Raw genomic sequence first — 22,016 nt, forward strand, 5'->3', positions numbered from 1 at the left:
AGAACCGGACAACACACTGGTTCAAAATTGGTTAAGGACTACAACAAGGCTGTATACTGTCACTCTGCTTATTTAACTTCTATGCACAGAACATCATACGAAATGTCAGGCTGAATGAAGCACAAGCTGGAATCAAGATTGCTAGAAGAAATATCAACAATTTCAGATATACAGATGATACCACTCTAATGGGAGAAAATGAAGAGGAACTAAAGAGCCTCTTGATGAGGGTGAAAGAGGAGAATGAAAAAGCTGGCTTAAAACTCAACATTCAAAAAACTAAGATCATGGCATCCAGTCCCATTCAGTTCAGTTCAGTTCAGTTGCGTCCGACTCTTTGCGATCCCATGAATCACAGCACGCCAGGCCTCCCTGTCCTTCACCAACTCCCGGAGTTCACTGAGACTCACATCCATCGAGTCAGTGATGCCATCCAGCCATCTCATCCTGTCGTCCCCTTCTCCTCCTGCCCCCAATCCCTCCCAGCATCAGAGTCTTTTCCAATGAGTCAACTCTTCGCATGAGGTGGCCAAAGTACTGGAGTTTCAGCTTCAGCATCATTCCCTCCAAAGAAATCCCAGGGCTGATCTCCTTCAGAATGGACTGGTTGGATCTCCTTGCAATCCAAGGGACTCTCAAGAGTCTTCTCCAACACCACAGTTCAAAAGCATCAATTCTTCAGCGCTCAGCCTTCTTCACAGTCCAACTCTCACATCCATACATGACCACAGGAAAAACCATAGCCTTGACTAAACGGACCTTTGTTGGCAAAGTAATGTCTCTGCTTTTGAATATACTATCTAGGTTGGTCATAACTTTCCTTCCAAGGAGTAAGCGTCTTTTGATTTCATGGCTGCAGTCACCATCTGCAGTGATTTTGGAGCCCAGAAAAATAAAGTCTGACACTGTTTCCACATCTATTTGCCATGAAGTGATGGGACCAGATGCCATGATCTTCGTTTTCTGAATGTTGAGCTTTAAGCCAACTTTTTCACTCTCCACTTTCACCAAGAGGCTTTTTAGTTCCTCTTCACTTTCTGCCATAAGGGTGGTGTCATCTGCATATCTGAGGTGATTGATATTTCTCCCGGCAATCTTGATTCCAGCTTGTGCTTCTTCCAGCCCAGCATTTCTCATGATGTACTCTGCATATAAGTTAAATAAGCAGGGTGACAATATACAGCCTTGATGTACTCCTTTTCCTATTTGGAACCAGGCTGTTGTTCCATGTCCAGTTCTAACTGTTGCTTCCTGACCTGCATACAGATTTCTCAAGAGGCAGGTCAGGTGGTCTGGTATTCCCATCTCTTGAAGAATTTTCCATAGTTTATTGTGATCCACACAGTCAAAGGCTTTGGCATAGTCAATAAAGCAGAAATAGGTGTTTTTCTGGAACTCTCTTGCTTTTTCCATGATCCAGCGGATGTTGGCAATTTGATCTCTGGTTCCTCTGCCTTTCGTAAAACCAGCTTGAACATCTGGAAGTTCACGGTTCACATACTGCTGAAGCCTGGCTTGGAGAATTTTGAGCATTACTTTACTAGTATGTGAGATGAGTGCAACTGTGCGGTAGTTTGAGCATTCTTTGGCATTGCCTTTCTTTGGGATTGGAATGAAAACGGACCTTTTCCAGTTCTGTGGCCACTACTGAGTTTTCCAAATTCGCTGGCATATTGAGTGCAGCACTTTCACAGCATCATCTTTCAGGATTTGGAATAGTTCAACTGGAATTCCATCACCTCCACTAGCTTTGTTAGTAGTGATGCTTTCTAAGGCCCACTTGACTTCACATTCCAGGATGTCTGGCTCTAGGTTAGTGATCACACCATCGTGATTATCTGGGTTGTGAAGATCTTTTTTGTACAGTTCTTCTGTGTATTCTTGCCACCTCTTCTTAATATCTTCCGCTTCTGTTAGGTCCATACCATTTCTGTCCTTTATTGAGCCCATCGTTGGATGAAATGTTCCCTTGGTATCTCTAATTTTCTTGAAGAGATCTCTAGTCTTTCCCATTCTGTTGTTTTTATTACTTTAAGGCAAACAGATTGGGGAAAAGTGGAAGCAGTGATAGACTTTATTTTCTTGGGCTCCAAAATCACTGTGGACAGTGACTGCAGCCATGAAGATGCTTGCTCCTTGGAAGAAAAGCTATGATGAACCTAGATAGCATATTAAAAAGCAGAGACATCACTTTGCCGACAAAGGTCCATATAGCCAAAGCTGTGGTTTTTCTAGTAATGTACAGGTGTGAGAGTTGGACCATAGAAGGCTGAGCACGGAAGAATTGATCCTTTCAAACTGTGATGCTAGAGAAGACTCTTGAGAGCCCCTGGACTGCAAGATCAAACCAGTCAATCCTAAAGGAAATCAACCCTGAATAGTCATTGGAAGGACTGGTGCTGAAGCTGAAGCTCTAATACTTTGACCACCTGATGTGAACAGCCAATTCACCGGAAAGGACTCTGATGCTGGGCAAGACTGAAGGCAATAGGAGAAGGGGGTGGCAGAGGATGAGATGGTTGGATGGCATCACCAACTCAATGGACATGAATCTAAGCAAAATCTGCAAGATAGGGGAAGAGAGTAGAGCCTGGCATGCTGCAATCCATGGGGTCAGAAAGGACTCAGTGATTGAACAACAACAAATGTGGGATATAAATTCTAATAAAACATGTTCATTATCTTAAAATATTTTGAACAAATATTCAGCCATAAATTGAACTTAACACAAAGGCACTTAAACATATGGGACACATGGAAGCACCTACAGAAAGTATATTTTACAATTTAGAGAGGCAAGACTAAAATTTCACTACTTTAAAATTTCTTTTTGAATGCCATACCCTTTAATTTTTCTAGTAACTAAACACCCATAAGGACTACTCTATTAAAAAAAAAAAAAGAAAAAATCAGAACTGCCCCAGATCAGTTTAGCAGGAGGTTAAAAGTAAATACAAGATATTCCTGCCAGGGTTTCCCTGGTGCCAATGTAGGAGACAAGGGTTCCATCCCTGGTCCGGGAAGACCCCACATGCTGAGAAGCAACTAAGCCGTGCACAACTACTGAAGTCCATGTCCCAGAGCCCACATGTCACAACTTCTGAAGCCCAACCAGTCTAAAGCTAGCGCATCTAGAGAGTAGTCCCTGCTCGCCACAACTAGAGAAAAGCCCACATAGCAACGAAGACTCAGCACAGCCAAAAATAAATAAATACAATTATTTTTAAAAAAGATATTCCTGTCTACACGAGCCTCCAATAGCAGGTAGGAGGTGTACCCATGCTAGTGCTCCCTGCGCTGTGAGCAAGCCACACAGCATGGTGGGGCGGTGCTGAGGGGAGCAGGGGCGGTGCTGAGGGGAGCAGGGGGCGGTGCTGAGGGGAGAGGGGCGGTGCTGAGGGGAGCAGGGGGCGGTGCTGAGGGGAGCAGGGGCGGTGCTGAGGGGAGCAGGGGGCGGTGCTGAGGGGAGCAGGGGGCGGTGCTGAGGGCAGCAGGGGCGGTGCTGAGGGGAGCAGGGGCGGTGCTGAGGGGAGCAGGGGGCGGTGCTGAGGGCAGCAGGGGCGGTGCTGAGGGGAGCAGGGGGCGGTGCTGAGGGGAGCAGGGGGCGGTGCTGAGGGCAGCAGGGGCGGTGCTGAGGGGAGCAGGGGCGGTGCTGAGGGGAGCAGGGGGCGGTGCTGAGGGGAGCAGGGGGCGGTGCTGAGGGCAGCAGGGGCGGTGCTGAGGGGAGCAGGGGCGGTGCTGAGGGGAGCAGGGGGCGGTGCTGAGGGGGCAGGGGGCGGTGCTGAGGGCAGCAGGGGCGGTGCTGAGGGGAGCAGGGGCGGTGCTGAGGGGAGCAGGGGCGGTGCTGAGGGGAGCAGGGGGCGGTGCTGAGGGGGGCAGGGGGCGGTGCTGAGGGCGGCAGGGGCGGTGCTGAGGGGAGCAGGGGGCGGTGCTGAGGGGGCAGGGGGCGGTGCTGAGGGGAGCAGGGGGCGGTGCTGAGGGCAGCAGGGGCGGTGCTGAGGGGAGCAGGGGGCGGTGCTGAGGGGGGCAGGGGGCGGTGCTGAGGGCGGCAGGGGCGGTGCTGAGGGGAGCAGGGGGCGGTGCTGAGGGGAGCAGGGGGCGGTGCTGAGGGGGCAGGGGGCGGTGCTGAGGGCAGCAGGGGCGGTGCTGAGGGGAGCAGGGGGCGGTGCTGAGGGGGCAGGGGGCGGTGCTGAGGGGAGCAGGGGGCGGTGCTGAGGGGAGCAGGGGGCGGTGCTGAGGGGGGCAGGGGCGGTGCTGAGGGGGCTCCATTTCCCGGGAGCATGATGTATGCAACACCACCTGGAAAAAGGAGACTGAACTTGGATTTTCTGAATCACATGAGGTTTAATGACATTAAACTGTCAATTCATGAGGGGAAAAAATTCAAAACCTAACATCTTATTACTATTAAAAAAATAACAAGTAAATAAAACATGTACTGCTTATAAACATTAGCTTCATGAATTACTTGACAATATACAGGAAGATCACGGAATCTTCCTCATCAAAGAGAGCTCCAATGGAAAATGAATCAAGCACATATGTCTGAGAATAAAAATGATTCTGTTCGATGTTAACTTTAAAAGCCCAAACAGCTACAATTAGGTGCTCTAAAAACTGAACAGCTTTAGTGCCAGTTCTCAACACTTCAGAAAATGTTAATAAGGCTGGCTGGAGTACTACTTCAGTAGAAACACCTGGTGTTTAAATTCTGCCTGCGCCTCCATCATCAGGGATTTCCCCTCAAGCAGATTTTGACACAACCCCACCACTACAGTCACTCCCCAAAACCTTTATTTTGCAAGTGCCAGTCCCACTCCTAGTTTTCTCTGTGAAAAAAGCTACAGGATACATCTATGGCATTCCCGATCCCAAGAATTTTGGCCACATTCCAGTCTTCATGGCTGCTTGGGCCCTAGATTTGAATGGTCATTTAACTGGGTTGTCCAAAAAGTCCATTCAGGTTTTGTAATAGAATGGTATGGAAAAACCTGGACCAAGCTCTTGGCCAACTCAATAAATACCACAGTGAACCTCAAAAGTGAACCAGAACAGAGCAGTAGGCTTCTCTGCACTGTTCCTCCTTCAGACTCTGTAATGAGGCTGCAAACACGAAAAATGTGCAGAGAGAGAAAGGACTACAATTATACAAAAGACTGTAATCTATAAAGGGACGCTTCCTTAAAATGTATTTAAGATGCCATCTTTTTCACAAGCTTTCAACCCATACTGCCAACTGCCTAGTGGGAAGATCCATCTAGCTAAAACACCTAGAAGAGAAATGTTACTTCATCTTCCTCCAACCCCTTAACAATCACTCTTTTATGGCTGAGCTGGATTAACCAGCCATTTTGCAGCTGGGCAGCGTCACGGGACTAAGTTCTAGCCAACAGAATATGTAGGGCACTGGAAAGTCAAACTTCCGGGTTGGTCCTTAAGGGAAAGTGGCTTGCCCACTCTCCCACTCACTCCACCATGTCACCAGGTTTGACGACGGGGCAGCATGGCATTCTCAGACCATAAGTGTAAGAGTAACATCCTCTCATCACAGCACCCAACAGATCAACAGTGTTTAGATCCATGAAAGGCAGGATCAAACTAGACCCCAATTACAGGCACAAGAGCAAAAAAGAGAATTCTCTATGGTATTTTAAGCCAATGTTATTCCTGTCTCTGTAACATTTACCTGAATCTATAAACTAATTAATACACTCCCACGCTTATTTGCCTTCTGAGGTCAAGATTGGTGACTCCCAAACACTGTGTCCAAAAGCCAAGCTGGGACACTTTTAATTTATAAGCAGTGGAATCTGTACTTTTAAGGGCTCCATCCCCAACGCCAGGTGATTCTGGTAAAAAGCCAGCAATCAGGAAGCTGTTAACAGAGACACAAGGGAGATAACTTGTAGTTGAGTTTCCTGGGCACAGTTTTCAACCTTTTTGATCTCCCAAGAATCATAAAATCCTAAGAAGTTTATCTGAAAGATGCCTTTTGAATCTGCTTTTTCCTTGTGTCTCTTCTCCAGCCCCACTGGAGTTTACATCCTTATCATCATTACCCGGCATTTCTCTGAGCCCCTACAGTTGCTGGACTCTCTCTCACTGCAGCCCCAAAACTAAATATTTTATGTTGAATTCTTCCCTAAAGTGAGGTCCAGAAGCTTTTCAGGTGGGGCTCACTATCTGTCAAAAGACTGGGTTAACTTCCTTACTCAAGGAGCAGAGAAATCAAGAACCTTATCACGAATGTGGCTGCCACAGACAGCAGGCATTTCCCTTGGTCTGAGTGCCCATGGGGAGGGCTGGAGCTGCAGTGACGCCAGGGGAAGGGAGGGCAACCTGCTGGGTGTGCATGACTCAGTGTTTCGCCTCACTATTGCCCCCTTCCAGTCCCGCTGAAGTGACCGTTCAGGATGAATTTAACACAAACTACAAATGCACTTCCATTTAAGAGACTGTTTCTAAATATAATAACATGTTCTCCTAGTTGACCACATTCAGCAACAAAAAGGCCGTGTACTCAATGGGGGCAAGGAACGTCTGTGCCTCACATCCCAGTCATTCTCTCTGCCTACAGCTTTCCAGCTTCCCAGAGATCATTTATCTGTGTCCTGCAATCAGACTTGGCACTCAACTGTTTGCTAAATCAACCCATCACTGCAAAAAAACCAATTCAGGGTTCTCCTTATCACCAGTGTCCTCTTTCACTTCCAAAGTTTCTTTCCTCAGTCCTACTCTGAGCCCAAGCCCCTCACTCTGACACACCAGGGCCATCGTCCATGGCAACCTTTCTTTCCTCCTCCAGCCCAGCTTTCGGGTGGCCCTCCCACATCTCCCTGATTTTTATGTACATGCTGTTCTTTCAGAGTCTCCCCACAACCACCAGAGCCTCCCCTGCTTTATCAACTGCTGCTGCTGCTGCTGCTGCTAAGTCACTTCAGTCGTGTCCGACTCTGTGCGACCCCATAGATGGCAGCCCACCGTCTCTGGGGAACCACAGACAGGTTCCCCCGTCCCTGGGGTTCTCCAGGCAAGAACACTGGAGTGCGTTGCCACTGCCTTCTCCGTCATCAACTACTACTCAACCTTTAAGACTCAGAGCAAAGGTCACCTCCTCTGGTGAGAAGTTTCCAAACTCTCAAGCAAAATAAAGCTGCTCTCCCTTGGGCACCCAAGGCACTTTGCTCCTCTACTCATTAAACAAGTATTTACCAAAGCTTACACAGTCCTTCCCTTGAGGCTCAGCCTGTAAGAATCTGCCTGCAACGTGGGAGACCTGGGTTTGATCCCTGGGTTGGGAATATCCCCTGGAGAAGGGAAAGGCTCCAGTAATCTGGCCTGGAGAATTCCATGGACTGTACAGTCCACGGGGTCGCAAAGAGTCAGACACGACTCAGCGACTTTCACTTCACACAGCCCCTGCCAACACCAGTGAACCAAATGTAAATCATGAATCAGCAGAAACACCAATATCGCCAATATCATTGATGTCCATATTTGGGTAGTTGTCTTGCCTTTGAAATAAGGGCAACTTTCTGAAATTACATCTCCAGATGCAAGAATAACCACAAGCAACTTGCTGCAGGGTTGGCAGCACTTGAGTGCAGCAGTGTGTACATGGGACCTTTGTACAAAGGAGGTCGCCATTATCTTCATTACCTCCACCATAGTTTGGCCTCAGGTCAAATGACATGAACACAGACCCGATTATCAACAGAAAACTGGATTAAAGACTTATTGAGCACGGCGCCGCCCATCAGAACAAGACCCAGTTTCCCCCTCAGTCAGTCTCTCCCATCAGGAAGCTCCCGTAAGCCTCTTATCCTTCTCCATCAGAGGGCAGACAGAATGAAAACCACAATCACAGAAAATGAACCAATATGATCACATGGACCACAGCTTTGTCTCACTCAATGAAACTATGAGCCATGCCATGTAGGGCCACCTAAGACGGACGGGTCATGGTGGAGAGTTCTGACAAAATGTGGTCCACTGGAGAAGAGACTGGCAAACCACTTCAGTATTCTTGCCTTGAGAACTCCATGAACAGTATGAAAAGGCAAAAAGATAGGACACTGAAAGATGAACTCCCAGGTCGGTAGGTGCCTAATATGCTACTGGAGATCAGTGGAGAACTAACTCCAGAAAGAATGAAGAGACGGAGCCAAAGCAAAAACACCCACTTGTGGATGTGACTAGCGATAAGCAAGGTTCGATGCTGTAAAGAGCAATACTGTGCAGGAACCGGAATGTTAGGTCCATGAATCAAGGCAAACTGCAAGTGGTTAAACAGGAGATGGCAAGAGTGAACATCGACATTCTAGGAATCAGCAAACTAAAATGGACTGGAATGGATGAATTTAACTCAGATGACCATTATGTCTACTACTGTGGGCAAGAATCCCTTGGAAGAAATGGAGTAGCCATCACAGTCAACAAGAGTCCGAAATGCAGTACTTGGGTGCAATCTCAAAAACGACAGAATGATCTCTGTTTCCAAGGCAAACCATTCAATATCACAGTAATCCAAGCCTATGCCCCAATGAGTAATGCTGAAGAAGCTGAAGTTGAGCAGTTCTATGAAGACATACAAGACTTTCTATAACTAACACCCAAAAAAGATGTCCTTTTCATTAAAGGGGATTGGAATGCAAAAGTAGGAAGTCAAGAAACACCTGGAGTAACAGGCAAATTTGGCCTTGGAGTACAAAATGAAGCAGGCAAAGGCTAATAGAGTTTTGCCAAGAGAACGCACTGGTCATAGCAAACACCCTCTTCCAACAACACAAGAGAAGATTCTACACATGGACATCATCAGATGGTCAACACCAAAATCAGACTGATTATATTCTTTGAAGCCAAAGATGGAGAAGCTCTAACAAGACTTCTGACTCTAGCAAGTCAGCAAAAACAAGACTGGGAGCTGACTGTGGCTCAGATCATGAATTCCTTATTGCCCAATTCAGACTTAAATTGAAGAAAGTAGGGAAAACCACTAGACCATTCAGGTATGACCTAAATCAAATCCCTAACGATTATACAGTGGAAGTGACATATAGATTCAAAGGATTCAATCTGACAGAGTGCCTGAAGAACTATGGACGGAGGTTTGTGACATTGTACAGGATGCAGTGATCAAGACCATCCCCAAGAAAAAGAAATGCAAAAAGGCAAAATGGTTGTCGGAGGAGGCCTTAAAAATAGCTGTGAAGAGAAGAGAAGCAAAGGGCAAAGGAGAAAAGGAAAGACATATCCATTTGAATGCAGAGTTCCAAAGAATATCAAGGAGCAATAAGAAAGCTTTCCTCAGTGATCAATGCAAAGAAATAGAGGAAAACAATAGAATGGGAAAGACTAGACATCTCTTCAAGAAAGTTAGGGATACCAAGGGAACATTTCATGCAAAGATGGACTCAATAAAGGACAGAAATGGTATGGATCTAACAGAAGCAGAAGATATTAAGAAGAGGTGGCAAAAATACACAGAAGAACTATACAAAAAAGATCTTCACGACCCAGATAATCACGATGGTGTGATCCCTCACCTAGAGCTGCTGCTGCTGCTGCTAAGTCACTTCAGTCGTGTCCAACTCTTAGTGACACCATGGACTGCAGCCTACTAGGCTCCTCCATCCATGGGATTTTCCAGGCAAGAGTACTGGAGTGGGGTGCCATTGCCGTCACCTAGAGCTAGACATCCTAAAATGTGAAGTCAAGTGGGCCTTAGGAAGCATCACTACAAACAAAGTTAGTGGAGGGGATGGAATTCCAGTTGAGCTATTTCAAATCCTAAAAGATGATGCTATGAAAGTGCTGCACTCAATATGCCAGCAAATTTGGAAAACTCAACAGTGGCCATAGGACTGGAAAAAGTCAGATTTCATTCCAATCCCCAAAAAAGGCAATGCCAAAGAATGCTGAAATTACTGCACAATTATACTCATCTCACACACTAGCAAAGTAATGCTCAAAATTCTCCAAGCCAGGCTTCAATACTATGTGAACCGTGAACTTTCTTATGTTCAAGCTGGATTTAGAAAATGCAGAGATCAAGCTGCCAACATCTGTTTGATCATGGAAAAATGAGAGTTCCAGACAAACATCTACTTCTGCTTTATTGACTATGCCAAAGCCTTTGACTGTGTGGATCACAATAAGCTGGAAAATTCTAAAGAGATGGGAACACCAGACCATCTGACCTGCCTCCTGAGAAACCTGTATGCAGGTCAAGAACAAGTTAGAACTGGCCTTGGAACAACAGACTGGTTCCAAATCAAAAAAGGAGTACATCAAGGTTGTTTATTGTCATCCTGCTTATTTAACTTATATGCACAGTACATCATGAGAAATGCTGGACTGGATGAAGCACAAGCTGGAATCAGGATTTCGGGGAGAAACAGCAAATAACCTTAGATATGCAGATGACACCACACTTATGGAAGAAAGCAAAGAACCAAAGAGCGTCTTGAAGAAAGTGAAAGAGGAGATTGAAAAAGTTGGCTTAAAGCTCAACATTCAGAAAACGAAGATCATGGCATCTGGTCCCATCACTTCATGACAAATAGATGGGGAAACAATGGAAACAGTGACAGATTTTAGTTTGGGGGCTCCAAAATCACTGCAGATGGTGACTGCAGCCATGAAATTAAAGGATGCTTGCTCTTTAGGAGAAAAGTTATGACCAACCTAGACAGGATATTAAAAAGCACAAACATTACTTTGGTAATGGTAACTAAAGGTCCATCTAGTAATAGTTTTGGTTTTTTCAGTAGTCATGCATGGATGTGAGAGCTGGACTATAAAGAAAGCTGAGCACCAAAGAATTGATGCTTTTGAACTGTGGTGTTGGAGAAGACTCTTGAGAGCCCTTTGGACAGCAACGAGATCCAACCAGTCTATCCTGAAGGAAATCAGTCCTGAATATTCATTGGAGGGACTGATACTGAAGCTGATAATCCAATACTTCGGCCACCTGATGCGAAGAACTGGCTCACTGGACAAGACCCTGATGCTGGGAATGACTGAAGGCAGGAGAAGGGGACGACAGTGGTTGAGATGGTTGGATGGCATCACTGACTCAATGGATATGAGTTTGAGTAAACTCCGGGAGCTGGTGATAGACAGGGAAGCCTGGAGTGCTTCACTCCGTGGGGTTGCAAAGAGTCGGACACGACTGAGCGACTGAACTGAACGGCAGAATCCAGGTTTGCCAGTCGACTTGGACCCTCACTGGGCTTCCCAGGTGGCGCTAGTGGTAAAGAACTCACTTGCCAAAGCAGGAGACACAAAAGACACGGGTTCGATACCAGGTCGGGAAGATCCCCTGGAGGCGGGCACGACAACCCACTCCAGTATTCTTGCCTGGACCATCCCATGGACAGAGGAGCCTAGAGGGGTAGGGTCTACGGGGTCGCAAAAAGTAGGAAACGACTTAAGGCACGCCTGATATCCGATTGGCTCCAGAGAAGACCTGTGGCTGTACTGAAGGAAAGATAGCAAATTCCTGTCTCCCATCACAGCACCTAAAACCACAAGTTCAACGGTAGGGGGCGCAAGATACAAAGTGGTGAAAATTAAAAAGCTGCCTCTTCCACAGCTTATCCTGGAATACACAGAACTCAGCAACAAGTTCAGACCAGCACAAAGTAAATACAGCATCTATTCAGCCACAACTGAACTGAGAAAGGAGGTTTCACGAAGCAACACAGTATGCCAGGTTCATGTAATTATCTGCTAATTTACTGGTTCTCATTTTCCAGGGCTCCAGAAACCTGATACTCTCCCATATGCCACCAGAACCCAGCACAGCAGCAGCATTTCGTGTTTCAGGACTCGAGATGGTTTAAACTTTACAAAAACCCAAAGGGGCAGCACCATTTTCTCCAATTTCACCATTGGGAAGTCAGGTTCCAACAGTGGACTCGCCCAAGTTCATTAAGGTGGTGGACACCTAGGACCGCGAACTCGGAGGCACGACTCAGCCACCACTGGGGCCCGCCAGGGACCCTCCACCAGCCTCGCCTCCCCGCTTCGGGACTCGGTCATCCGAGCGCCAGGCCGCGCTACCTTGAGCACGCAGTCAGACTGCAACAGACACAAGCCCAGATCCTCCTTCACGCCCGCGCACGCGCCGCCCTCAGGCTTGTCCTCGTAATACCGGGGCATGACTGCGCCTCCAGCTGGCCGCGGCCTCCACCCTCTCCTTCCGAGATGGCCCAGACTCCTCAGGACGCCAGTGACGCCGCGGCGGGCGGAACCGGAAAAAGAGCGGTAGCAACCACTTCCGGTGGGCGCGCGGCGAGAGACGTAACGCGGGAGGTAGCGCGCGCGGCGTTTGTGGGTCACGTGACGCGACGCGCCCCCTACGTGGTTGACGTAGCGGGGAGGCGAGTTGGCCCAGCGGCTGCTGGGTCGGCTGCTCGGCGGTGGTGGCGGTTGTATGTGAAGCCGGTGGACGCCGCCGCCGGGCTCCAGGTGAGGCCTGCTGACGGCCCGGTCTGCGCGCGACTCGGGCTCGCTGGTCAGCCTTTTCCTCCGGCAACTTGCGGCCCCACATCACCCGGCCCTGGAGTGACCGCGCCCGGGTCCGGCTGCTCGGCCTGCGGTGGGGCTGCCAGACACCATCGCAGAGGCTGGTTACAGCCGAATTTCAGATAACAGCGAATGATGTCTGCATAGCTGTGGGTCTCATGCAGTGTTTCGGCCCTGCTTATATTACAAATTACTGTTGTATCTGCGATGCAGTTGTAACTGGACGTCATGTGTTTTTATGCTCAATCTGGCCGCCTTACCGGAGGCCCCGAGCCGGCGGGGAGCAGCGTCCTGGAGGCCTGGGGATTGGAGCCCGACACTGGGCTGCCGGGCCTGACATGGAGGCCGGACGATGACCGGCGCCTCCCTGGCTTCAGATTGGTTGGACTGGACCCCCACGCTGTCGTTCCCATGATGAACTATTCAGGAAGTAAAACATTATGCGTTTGAGTTTTGCCTTGTTTTTACATCCCATGCTAATGAACGAGTTGTTTGTTGGTGAGGCGCTGATGGACTTGTGTGATAAGCCATTTACTTTACCTCGTCGGGAACATCGTTTCTGTTTGGCTTCAGCAAAGGCTTTTCCTTAAAGTCTTGATTGTTAGCACAGATGACAGGTGGACTTTTGATTCAGACTGCCTGAGTTCAAATTTTGGCTCCATCGCTATCTCTGCTTCTGGAGAAGGGGTGGGAGGAGGTGGGGAGAGGTGGAGCATGTCTGAGGATTGACAGAAATGAAGTACAGAGAATGGGTGGACCTTGTAAAAGCGTTATTATGAAGGTTCAGAAGGCCACGGGGCAGCCCTTTCCTGAAGTGCAATGGGCAGTTCTCCAGCTCCCAAATCAGCCTCAGAACCAAATTTACTCTCTTTTGAGTCCTGCCTCTTCTCAGGGATCGGGGCCAAAATGTAAGGTGACTGCTCTCCTAAATAATTCACAAGAGGGGTGCTAGAGGCTGGCAGTTTCTTCTGATGATTTGTATTAATAATATAATTTTTCCTCCCTTTTATCTAGGAAGATGTTACCAAGTACTTCGGTGAATTCCCCAGTGCAGGGGAACGGAGTGTTGAGTTCTAGGGATGCAGCCAGACACACAGCGGGAGCAAAACGCTACAAATACCTGAGGAGGCTTTTCCGTTTCCGGCAGATGGACTTTGAGTTTGCTGCCTGGCAGATGCTCTACCTGTTCACTTCCCCACAGAGAGTTTATAGAAACTTTCACTATAGGAAGCAGACGAAAGATCAGTGGGCCAGGGATGACCCGGCTTTCTTGGTCCTGTTAAGTATCTGGCTCTGTGGTAAGTGTTTATCTGCAGGAGAGTTGAGAAATCAATTGAGTCTTTCAGGTTGGACTTGTCAATTGGAGAATCCTGTTGTCAGCGTGTTATGGATCATAATTTGGGGTTCTCTGAAGCCGTTGTCTTCCTTTCTGAAGTCTCCAAAATCTCCTCACAGGAAAGAGAGTGGTATTCTTCCTGACTTTAAAGGTCCCAAGCAGATGCCAAAGGAAACTGGTTCCTCGGAACTTTGAAAAGCACAGGACAGAGTCACTCCATGTCTTTCAACTGCCGTGATAAATACGTAGGGCTTCCCTGGTGCTTCAGATGGTGAAGAATCTGCCTGCAGTGCTGGAGACCTGAGTTCGATCCCTGGGTCAGGAAGATCCCCTGCAGAAGGAAATGGCTACCCATTTCCTATGACTACAGTCCATAGGGTCGCAAAAGAATCCGATACAACCAAGCAATTAACACTTTCACATTTTTCATAAATTCACTGATACCCAAATGCAAACTTACTGTGAAAAAGGACTACTGAGATTGGAAATTACATTTCACCCTCAGGCTGATCCAGGGCTTCCCTGGTGACTCAGTTGGTAAATAACCTGCCTGCAGTGCAGGAGACCCATGTTCGATCCCTGGGTCAGGAAGATCCCCTGGAGAAGGGAATGGCAACCTACTCCAGTATTCTTGCCTGGAGAATGCCATGGACAGAAGAGCCTGGTGGGCTGCCGTCCATGGGGTCGCAAAGAGTCAGACATGACTGAGGGACTAACACTTTCACTTCTCACTTTCATCGGGTCCATCCAGAGTGAGGGTTCTGAAAGTACTAATGTGATCTTGAGAAACTGCTTTAAGTTCTCCAATAGTGCAGTGAAAGGGTCTGAACCACTTTTAGCGTCTCAATCATGTCTGACTTTTTGTGACCCCTTGGACTGTAGCCTTCCAGTCTCCTCTGTCCGTGAAATTCACCAGGCAAGAATACGGGAGTTGGTAGCCATTTCCTTCTCCAGAGGATCTTCCTGAGCCAGGAGTCAAACCTGGGTCTCCTGCATTGCAGGCAGATTCTTTACAATCTAAGCCACCAGGGAAGCCCACCTTTAACTGGGTTTAAACATGTGAGTGCCTTCTCAGTAGTGGTCATATTCTGAATGCTGGGGCTACCCTGGTGAATCACAGATACACGGGGGCCTCCTCAGTAAACGTCAGGTATCTCAGTGGTAGTTGTGTGTTCCAGGGCGATCTGCATTTCTTAATCAATTACATCTATTACTAAGATAGCTTATTTTACATACCTGCATCCCATTCTGGAGTGGGCATCTGAAAGGCAGAAACGGACCTGTAAGCTTAGAATCTAGCAAAGTGCCTGAATGCATCTTGTAAATCTTTCTTGCAGTGTCCACAATAGGATTTGGCTTTGTGCTGGACATGGGGTTTTTTGAGACGATAAAGCTGCTCCTTTGGGTGGTATTCATAGACTGCGTAGGCGTCGGTCTTCTCATATCAACCTTAATGTGGTAAGTACGGAAGCTTTGGTTTTTCAGATGCTACTGTAGAGCCTCCCTCTGTTTGCTTCAGAGAGTAGCTGATGGAAATGGAAACTATATGAACTGAAAGCACTGATTTTGTCCGCCAGGATTACCATAACTCATTCTCCTGTGTTGGCACCTAGAGCAGAAAATACTCTTCAGGGGATGGTCTGCTTTGTCAAACTGCACCAAATAAGTGAATTGAAGTCATGATTATGTTGTATTAACAAAATCCCTGATTTTGCAAAAATGTTTCACAGCCAATTCTGCTGAAGTTGACTGTTCTCAATCTGACTCTCTCTGGGTTTGCTGTACCAGTAATAGTGTGCTGAGTATCAATTTGGCATTTGATGTTTTGATGGGTGCTCTTGTGTGGTTGGCGGGAGGGGTGGACAGGCGGGTGAGCTCAGCAAGGGGCTGGTGGTTGCTGTTGTGTATCAGAGAAAACACTGGAACCTGAGTTGCAGAGAGACCTGGGTTCAAGTGCCAGCTCGGCCATTTACCCTGTCCTTTTTGGAAGATGGAAGTTAATTATCTATTTGTGAGGTATTTGAAAAGCTTGTACTATGAAAAGCACCTGGCATACAGTCTGTGCTCAATAAATGGTAGCTGTTAACATTTTGAGCAAGCTGACCTCTGATGATACAAGCCTGTTACTTTGCTTTGTTAACTCCTGACCAGTCCAGTAGGTTTTATATGTGCTGGGTAGTCAAAAAATGCAATGCACCAGTAATCTAAAATTCTAAGTGAAAGTTGCTCAGTCATGTCTGATTCTTTGCGACCCCATAGATCCCATAGTCTGTGGAATTCTCCAGGCCAGAATACAGGGGTGGGTAGCCTTTTCCTTCTCCAGGGGATCTTCCCAACCCAGGGATCGAACCCAGGTCTCCTGCATTGCAGGTGGATTCTTTACCACCTGAGCCACAAGGGAAGCCCCTTAAATTCTAAAATCTGGCCTAAAAAGGATACTGCTAACTAAGATGACAAATAGATGTGGAAACAGTGGCTGACTTTATTTTGGGGGCTCCAAAATCACTGCAGATGGTGATTGTAGCCATGAAATTAAAAGACGCTTATTCCTTGGAAGGAAAGTTATGACCAACCTAGACAGCATATTAAAAAGCAGAGATATTACTTTGCCAACAAAGGTCCATCTAGTCAAGGCTATGGTTTTTCCAGTAGTAATGAATGGATGTGTGAGTTGGACTATAAAGAAAGCTGAGCACCGAAGAAGATGCCTTTGAACTGTGGTGTTGGGAGAAGACTCTTGAGAGTCCCTTGGACAACAAGGAGATCCAACCAGTCCATCCTAAAGGAGATCAGTCCTGGGTGTTCATTGGAAGGACTGATGTTGAAGCTGAAACTCCAATACTTTGGCCACCTGATGCAAAGAACTGGCTCATTGGAAAAGACCCTGATGCTGGGAGGGATTGGGGGCAGGAGGAGGAGGGGATGACAGAGGATGAGATGGTTGGATGGCATCACCAACTCAATGGACGTGAGTTTGGGTAGGCTCCGGGAGTTTGTGATGGACAGGGAGGCCTGGACACAACTGAGCAACTGAACTGAACTGAACTAATGAAAAATCTTCTGACTGTGGAGGAGGACGAGCTGGAGAGAGTGGTGAGGCTGGGTGCAATTGTGTGGTCTGTGTTTGAGCAGAGGAAGCCCAGACTAGTGAGGTGATTCCAGAAGTGGAGGATGGCAGGGAAGAGGGGGAGCCCAGGGCCTCTAGGGGGGCCTGCAGGCTGTGGGCTTCTGAGTGCCCATGTGGGCTTCGGGTGCCGGTGCATTCCATATGGGACATGCTGAGTTCAGGAGACTTGTTGATAATGAAATAAAGGTTCATTAGACACTGGCGGCGGAGAAGGCAATGGCACCCCACTCCAGTACTCTCGCCTGGAAAATCCCATGGATGGAGGAGCCTGGTGGGCTGCAGTCCATGGGGTCGCTAAGAGTCGGACATGACTGAGCAACTTCACTTTCACTTTCATGCATTGGAGAAGGAAATGGCAACCCACTCCAGTGTTCTTGCCTGGAGAATCCCAGTGACAGGGGAGCCTAATGGGCTGCCGTCTATGGGGTCGCACAGAGTCGGACACGACTGAAGCGACTTAGCAGCAGCAGCAGACACTGGGGGAGGGAACTTGGAGGCTGCAGCAGTCTGGCCAAAATGAGGATGTGACTGGCATTCTTAATCTGAAGGTGGGAGGGGAGGACTCATCTGTCCTGAGCTCTCCCGGGAGGAGTGTCAGTGTTCTAGAGGTGAGACCTGGATGAAGGCCAGAAGCCTGGGAAGCACCTGTTTAAGGGCTGAGCAGAGGGGTGGGGGCGGCAGCAGGACCATTGATTGGGAGCCCTTGGATGGTGAGCTAAACGCTTCTTACTCCATTCATTTTATAGCACAGCCTTGGCTCATGTGGAAGGTGTTTTGGTAAGTTCCAGTTTGTTCTAGCAAAGCACTCGGATCTTGACATTTTCAGACAATTGAGTATAGGACTATTTTATTAGTACTATAACACCTCTCGTTTTTTTTTCTATTTTTATTTCCACTGTAGGGATAGCATTTTTCTTAACAGTATCCTTGAAATCACATGTAGAAGCAACCATCGAATTTCCATAACTGTTTACAGTCCTTTTTGTTCTTTTCCTTTGAAGACCTTTCTATTACCTGGATGTCTGCCTTTTCATTTATTCATCATTTAAAGGAACCATGAGACCATGCTGTGGAACAGAGGCACGAGCTTGAGTGACCGTTCCTGTGGCTGGAGATGTCGCTGGCCACTCTTTCCTCACTGGTTCCTCCGGATTCCCTGAACTTTCCGCAGCGGGGCAGGGGTTGGTGGGGTGTATGTGACCCCAGTCTTAGGCCGCAGATCTGTTCCCTAGTTGTGTTCACTCTGGGTGATCTCATTCAAGTTCATGGCTTTTAATAGCATCTGCACACATGAATCTGTATATCCCGTGTGGACTGCTCCTCTAAGCTCTAGACCTTCTTTCTGTATTGCTTCTTCACCATAAGAGGGCCCCCTTCCTGCTCCCAAATCACTCTTGGTGCAGCCACTCCTGCCTCAGTGGCACCTCCATCTTTCACTGGTTTTAGGGCAGGAGTCTCTCAGTTGTCCTTGACTAACCTTTTCCTCTGGCACCCACTGTCTAGTACTCCACTCTCGTCGTTCGGGCCTCCCAGCTGTAGTCGCCCCCAGGCCAGCGCCCCCGCTGCCGCCACCCTCTCCTCTCCTCACAGTGACCTCCCTCCTGCCTCTTTGCTTCCATTGTCCCCAGGGTCTGTTCTCAGACTGCAGCCAGAGGAACCCCGTCAAAACAGTAAGCCAAAGGTCCTTTTGGGAACTCCTCAGTGAGTTCTTATTCCACCAAGAGTAAGAGCCAAACGTCTGACATTGGCCACAGGGTCTATAAGATGCTCCTTTTTCTTGTCCCATTTCATTCCCTTCTGTCTTCTCACCAGCTGCAGGCACTCTGAGCCCCTCCCCCACTCTGTGCTCAAGACTCCTCTCTGCTTGGCAGGCTCTGCCCCAGGGGTTCCCATCACTGCCCCTGGTTCTTTGCCCAGATGTCACTCTCTCATGACTCTTGTCATAGTTAACATTTCACCTTGGTAGCCTCTGCCCTTCTGTCCTGCTTAGTCTTTCTCCATAGGGCCATCTGACTGTATTGTCAGTCCACTCCCACTAGATTGAAGGCAGAAATTTGTTTACCACCATATCTCCAGTGTCTGGAATAATGCTTGAGCTATAGAAGATAGTAAATACGCATGGGGTTAATTTTATTGTATCATGAAAGAAATGTTACCTTTTTTTTTCAGGTTTATCTCCAATAAGTATTTAGTGAAACGGCAGAGCAGAGACTATGATGTGGAGTGGGGCTATGCCTTCGACGTGCATCTGAATGCTTTTTATCCTCTCCTGGTCATTCTGCATTTTATACAGCTTTTTTTCATCAACCGTAAGTAGCAGTTTCTTCTAAACTTGCCATCAGAAAGTCTTCATTGTACCCACTGAAAAAAGATTCATTGTCCGTGTCTCTTCGGCAGATGTCATCCTAACAGACACATTTATTGGATATTTAGTCGGAAATACCTTATGGTTGGTTGCTGTTGGCTACTATATCTATGTAACTTTCTTAGGATACAGTGGTAAGTAATTGATTTTTTTGGTTGACAACACTACGGGGAGGGGAGAAGTTGTAACAGTAATACAGTGAGCTTTATGGAGCTGGCACTGACCCTGGTGTTTTACATAAATTCTCCCAGTTAGTCTTTAGTTACATGATACAGGTTTACTATTCCCCATTTTTCAAATGAGGAGTCAAGCCCAGAGAGATTAAGTAATTTATCCATGGTCCCATAGCTCCAAAGTGGCATAGATGGTGCATAACAAACTTTATAACTTCAAGGAACCATGTTAAACCATACTGATGCTCTCCAGGTTTCTTGCAAGAACCCATGACGAGTTTTTTTTCTCCCAGGCTTTTGGGTTCTGGGTTACCAGCAGTCAGTCAGATGAGGAAAGGGTTGGGTCCAGTGTCTGGGCATGTTTAAAACCTTTGCCGTATTTTCTGTTTTATGATTGGGGGATGATTCTGAAATATTTTTCGTTTTGTAAACATCTGTGTTGGTCCCAGGCCACCTGCTGGACTGGAGAAGCCTAGGGGTGAGAGGTACTGTGGATGATCACAGATGATCAAGCCCAGCCTCTGCTGAACTCAGGATATGTTTATAAATTCATTATTCAATCCTGCTCTCGGTTCATCTTTCATAGTATGAATGAGAACCGTATTTATTTTTCTTCATGTATGTTAAAAAATGACTGCTATTAGGAGTTAAATTTAGAGATCTTATGACTTGTTAGTGTTATGTATTGTAGCCCTTTCCTTTATTGTCCCTCTAGATGTTTAGGATCTTACTGTAAATCTAAGTCACTTGGACTCACATGTGACTGATTCCACTGGTCAGAGAGTCCCCTTGACTTTGTCAGGAACCACTTGCCCCCCCCACCTCCAAATTGTAACACCTCATTTTGGGCATTGGGGAGGTCCTGTCTCTCGTTTGGGGGAGATGGAAGTGGATTTTGGATCACTGTCCTGGTAACTCCTACAATTTAGAAGATTCTTTGGGCACAGCTCAGTTTCAGTTTGGGGATTACTTGTATGAGAAATACTTAGATTTGAATGCATGGGGTATGGACCCACTAACAGGAAGTGACAAGTGAGAAAGAAAGAAACACAGATATCTGGGGGTGGGTTCTATATTTGAGAGCTTCATTTCTTTCCTAAAGTCTGGGATCCTAGTTGAGAGCTCACCTTCTCGAAGTGGAGGTGTAACACTCCCTCGGTCGGGAAATCTCAAAACAGCTGAAAGTTGGTTTTTTCCTATAACATCATCCATCTCTGCTGGTACATTAAGATGGGAAGCTTCTGAAGCATCACAGGTTTAAATTCACCACTTCCTCCATTAATAACTGGCGATGTTGACTCTCACCCTTAACCTGAATCCTGGTCCTTTTCCAGCACTGCCATTTTTGAAACACACGGTGATCCTTCTCTACCCGTTTGCACCTCTCATCCTGCTCTACGGGCTGTCACTAGCACTGGGCTGGAACTTCACCCACACGCTCTGCTCCTTCTACAAGTACAGAGTGAAGTGAGCCAGGGCGCCCCTTACATCTGAGCAGCAGTATTGGTGAGGTGGTGATTTCTTGTGAAACCTGTAAATAAACTATCATTGTAGATATCTTAAAGGTATAAAGTTTGCAGATTTGAAGAACTATAAATGTTAATACTTAGTACATTCCTTAAAACTGATTAAATGTACATTTCTACAATAAATATTTTTTAAACTAAAGTGTTATCTTTTATTCATAAATATTTGCACACAGAATGATATGCAAAGTACTAAGGCTATGAAGAAAATAAAAAGGTAAAACTTTTTAACAAATTATTTTTGAACACGTATCCACATAATAGTCATATGTGTCCCATCCCCTCCCCAACTGTTACTGACAAGGTACAGAGTCACCCCCATTTCTTACAGGCCACATTTTAAACTTTTATATAAGCCACAAGGGCCCTAATTTAAGCTTTAAAAGTCTCTTTAGGAATCACTGAACTACAGGCTGTAAATGTCACTAGTAGCCATTATTTATGCAAAAAAAAAAAAAATACCCAACCAACAAAATGTAGTAGATGAGGAGTCCCCCAGAAGCTATTCTTACTCTGGGAACTGTATAACACACGTAAGGTATGAGTGAACCTCTGTATAATGCTGATAATCATGGTCTTAACAACTAAGGCTTTTTTTTTTTTTTTTTTAAAGACTTTCCAAAACACACAAATCTACTATTGTTTTCTAAGTGAAAATAGTCTTGGTAAGCTATTATTATATATCAGTGTTAAACAAAACTAGAATAATAAAAAAGCTTGGTACTCATGAAGTTTTACCTGTTTTTTATTAGAAGGAGTCTTGAATTCAACATGGCTTTTTAAACTTCTTTATTTCAAATACACATGAACGGTTGTGGCACAGAGAAACAGTGATGAAGGCACGGTCAACGGGACCACTTGTCAGGTTTTCAGTTTTAGCAGCAAATTAGAAAATAAATAATCTGCCTTTGAAAATCCAACAGGACCTAAGATATTACTACAGTTATTACCAATCCAA

The 22,016-nt window shown here is 46.8% G+C and overlaps 2 protein-coding genes across 3 annotated transcripts in view; one reads left to right on the forward strand and one right to left on the reverse strand.

The window, feature by feature from the left end:
* Positions 1 to 12,714, reverse strand: part of LOC102414910 (cytochrome c oxidase assembly factor 5) — a 36,171-nt gene extending 23,457 nt beyond the window's left edge. The window contains exon 1 of one of the 2 annotated variants that reach the window (XM_044925632.2): positions 12,158 to 12,714. In XM_044925632.2, coding sequence (XP_044781567.1) covers positions 12,158 to 12,556 — 399 coding nt within the window. In that variant the 5' untranslated portion in view covers positions 12,557 to 12,714. Of the gene's footprint in view, positions 1 to 12,066 lie in introns of both variants that reach the window. The other variant, XM_006059905.4, reaches the window with a different exon arrangement.
* Positions 12,338 to 21,200, forward strand: UNC50 (unc-50 inner nuclear membrane RNA binding protein). The gene is made up of 6 exons (XM_006059904.4): positions 12,338 to 12,474; positions 13,546 to 13,829; positions 15,205 to 15,325; positions 19,164 to 19,303; positions 19,392 to 19,493; positions 20,867 to 21,200. The coding sequence occupies exons 2-6, from the start codon at positions 13,550 to 13,552 to the stop codon at positions 21,001 to 21,003; spliced, it is 780 nt and encodes a 259-aa protein (XP_006059966.2). The 5' UTR covers positions 12,338 to 12,474; positions 13,546 to 13,549; the 3' UTR covers positions 21,004 to 21,200.
* Positions 21,201 to 22,016: the final 816 nt, after the last annotated feature.

This window comes from Bubalus bubalis, chromosome 12 (assembly GCF_019923935.1).
Source record: "Bubalus bubalis isolate 160015118507 breed Murrah chromosome 12, NDDB_SH_1, whole genome shotgun sequence".
Lineage (NCBI taxonomy): Eukaryota > Metazoa > Chordata > Mammalia > Artiodactyla > Bovidae > Bubalus > Bubalus bubalis.

Bases quoted from the DNA above. Each gene is read 5' to 3' on its own strand.
- UNC50 (XM_006059904.4), top strand. From the start codon at position 13,550: ATGTTACCAAGTACTTCGGTGAATTCCCCAGTGCAGGGGAACGGAGTG. The intron at 19,304-19,391 runs GTAAGTAGCAGT...TCTCTTCGGCAG, and splicing joins ACAGCTTTTTTTCATCAACC to ATGTCATCCTAACAGACACA. The intron at 19,494-20,866 runs GTAAGTAATTGA...GTCCTTTTCCAG, and splicing joins AACTTTCTTAGGATACAGTG to CACTGCCATTTTTGAAACAC.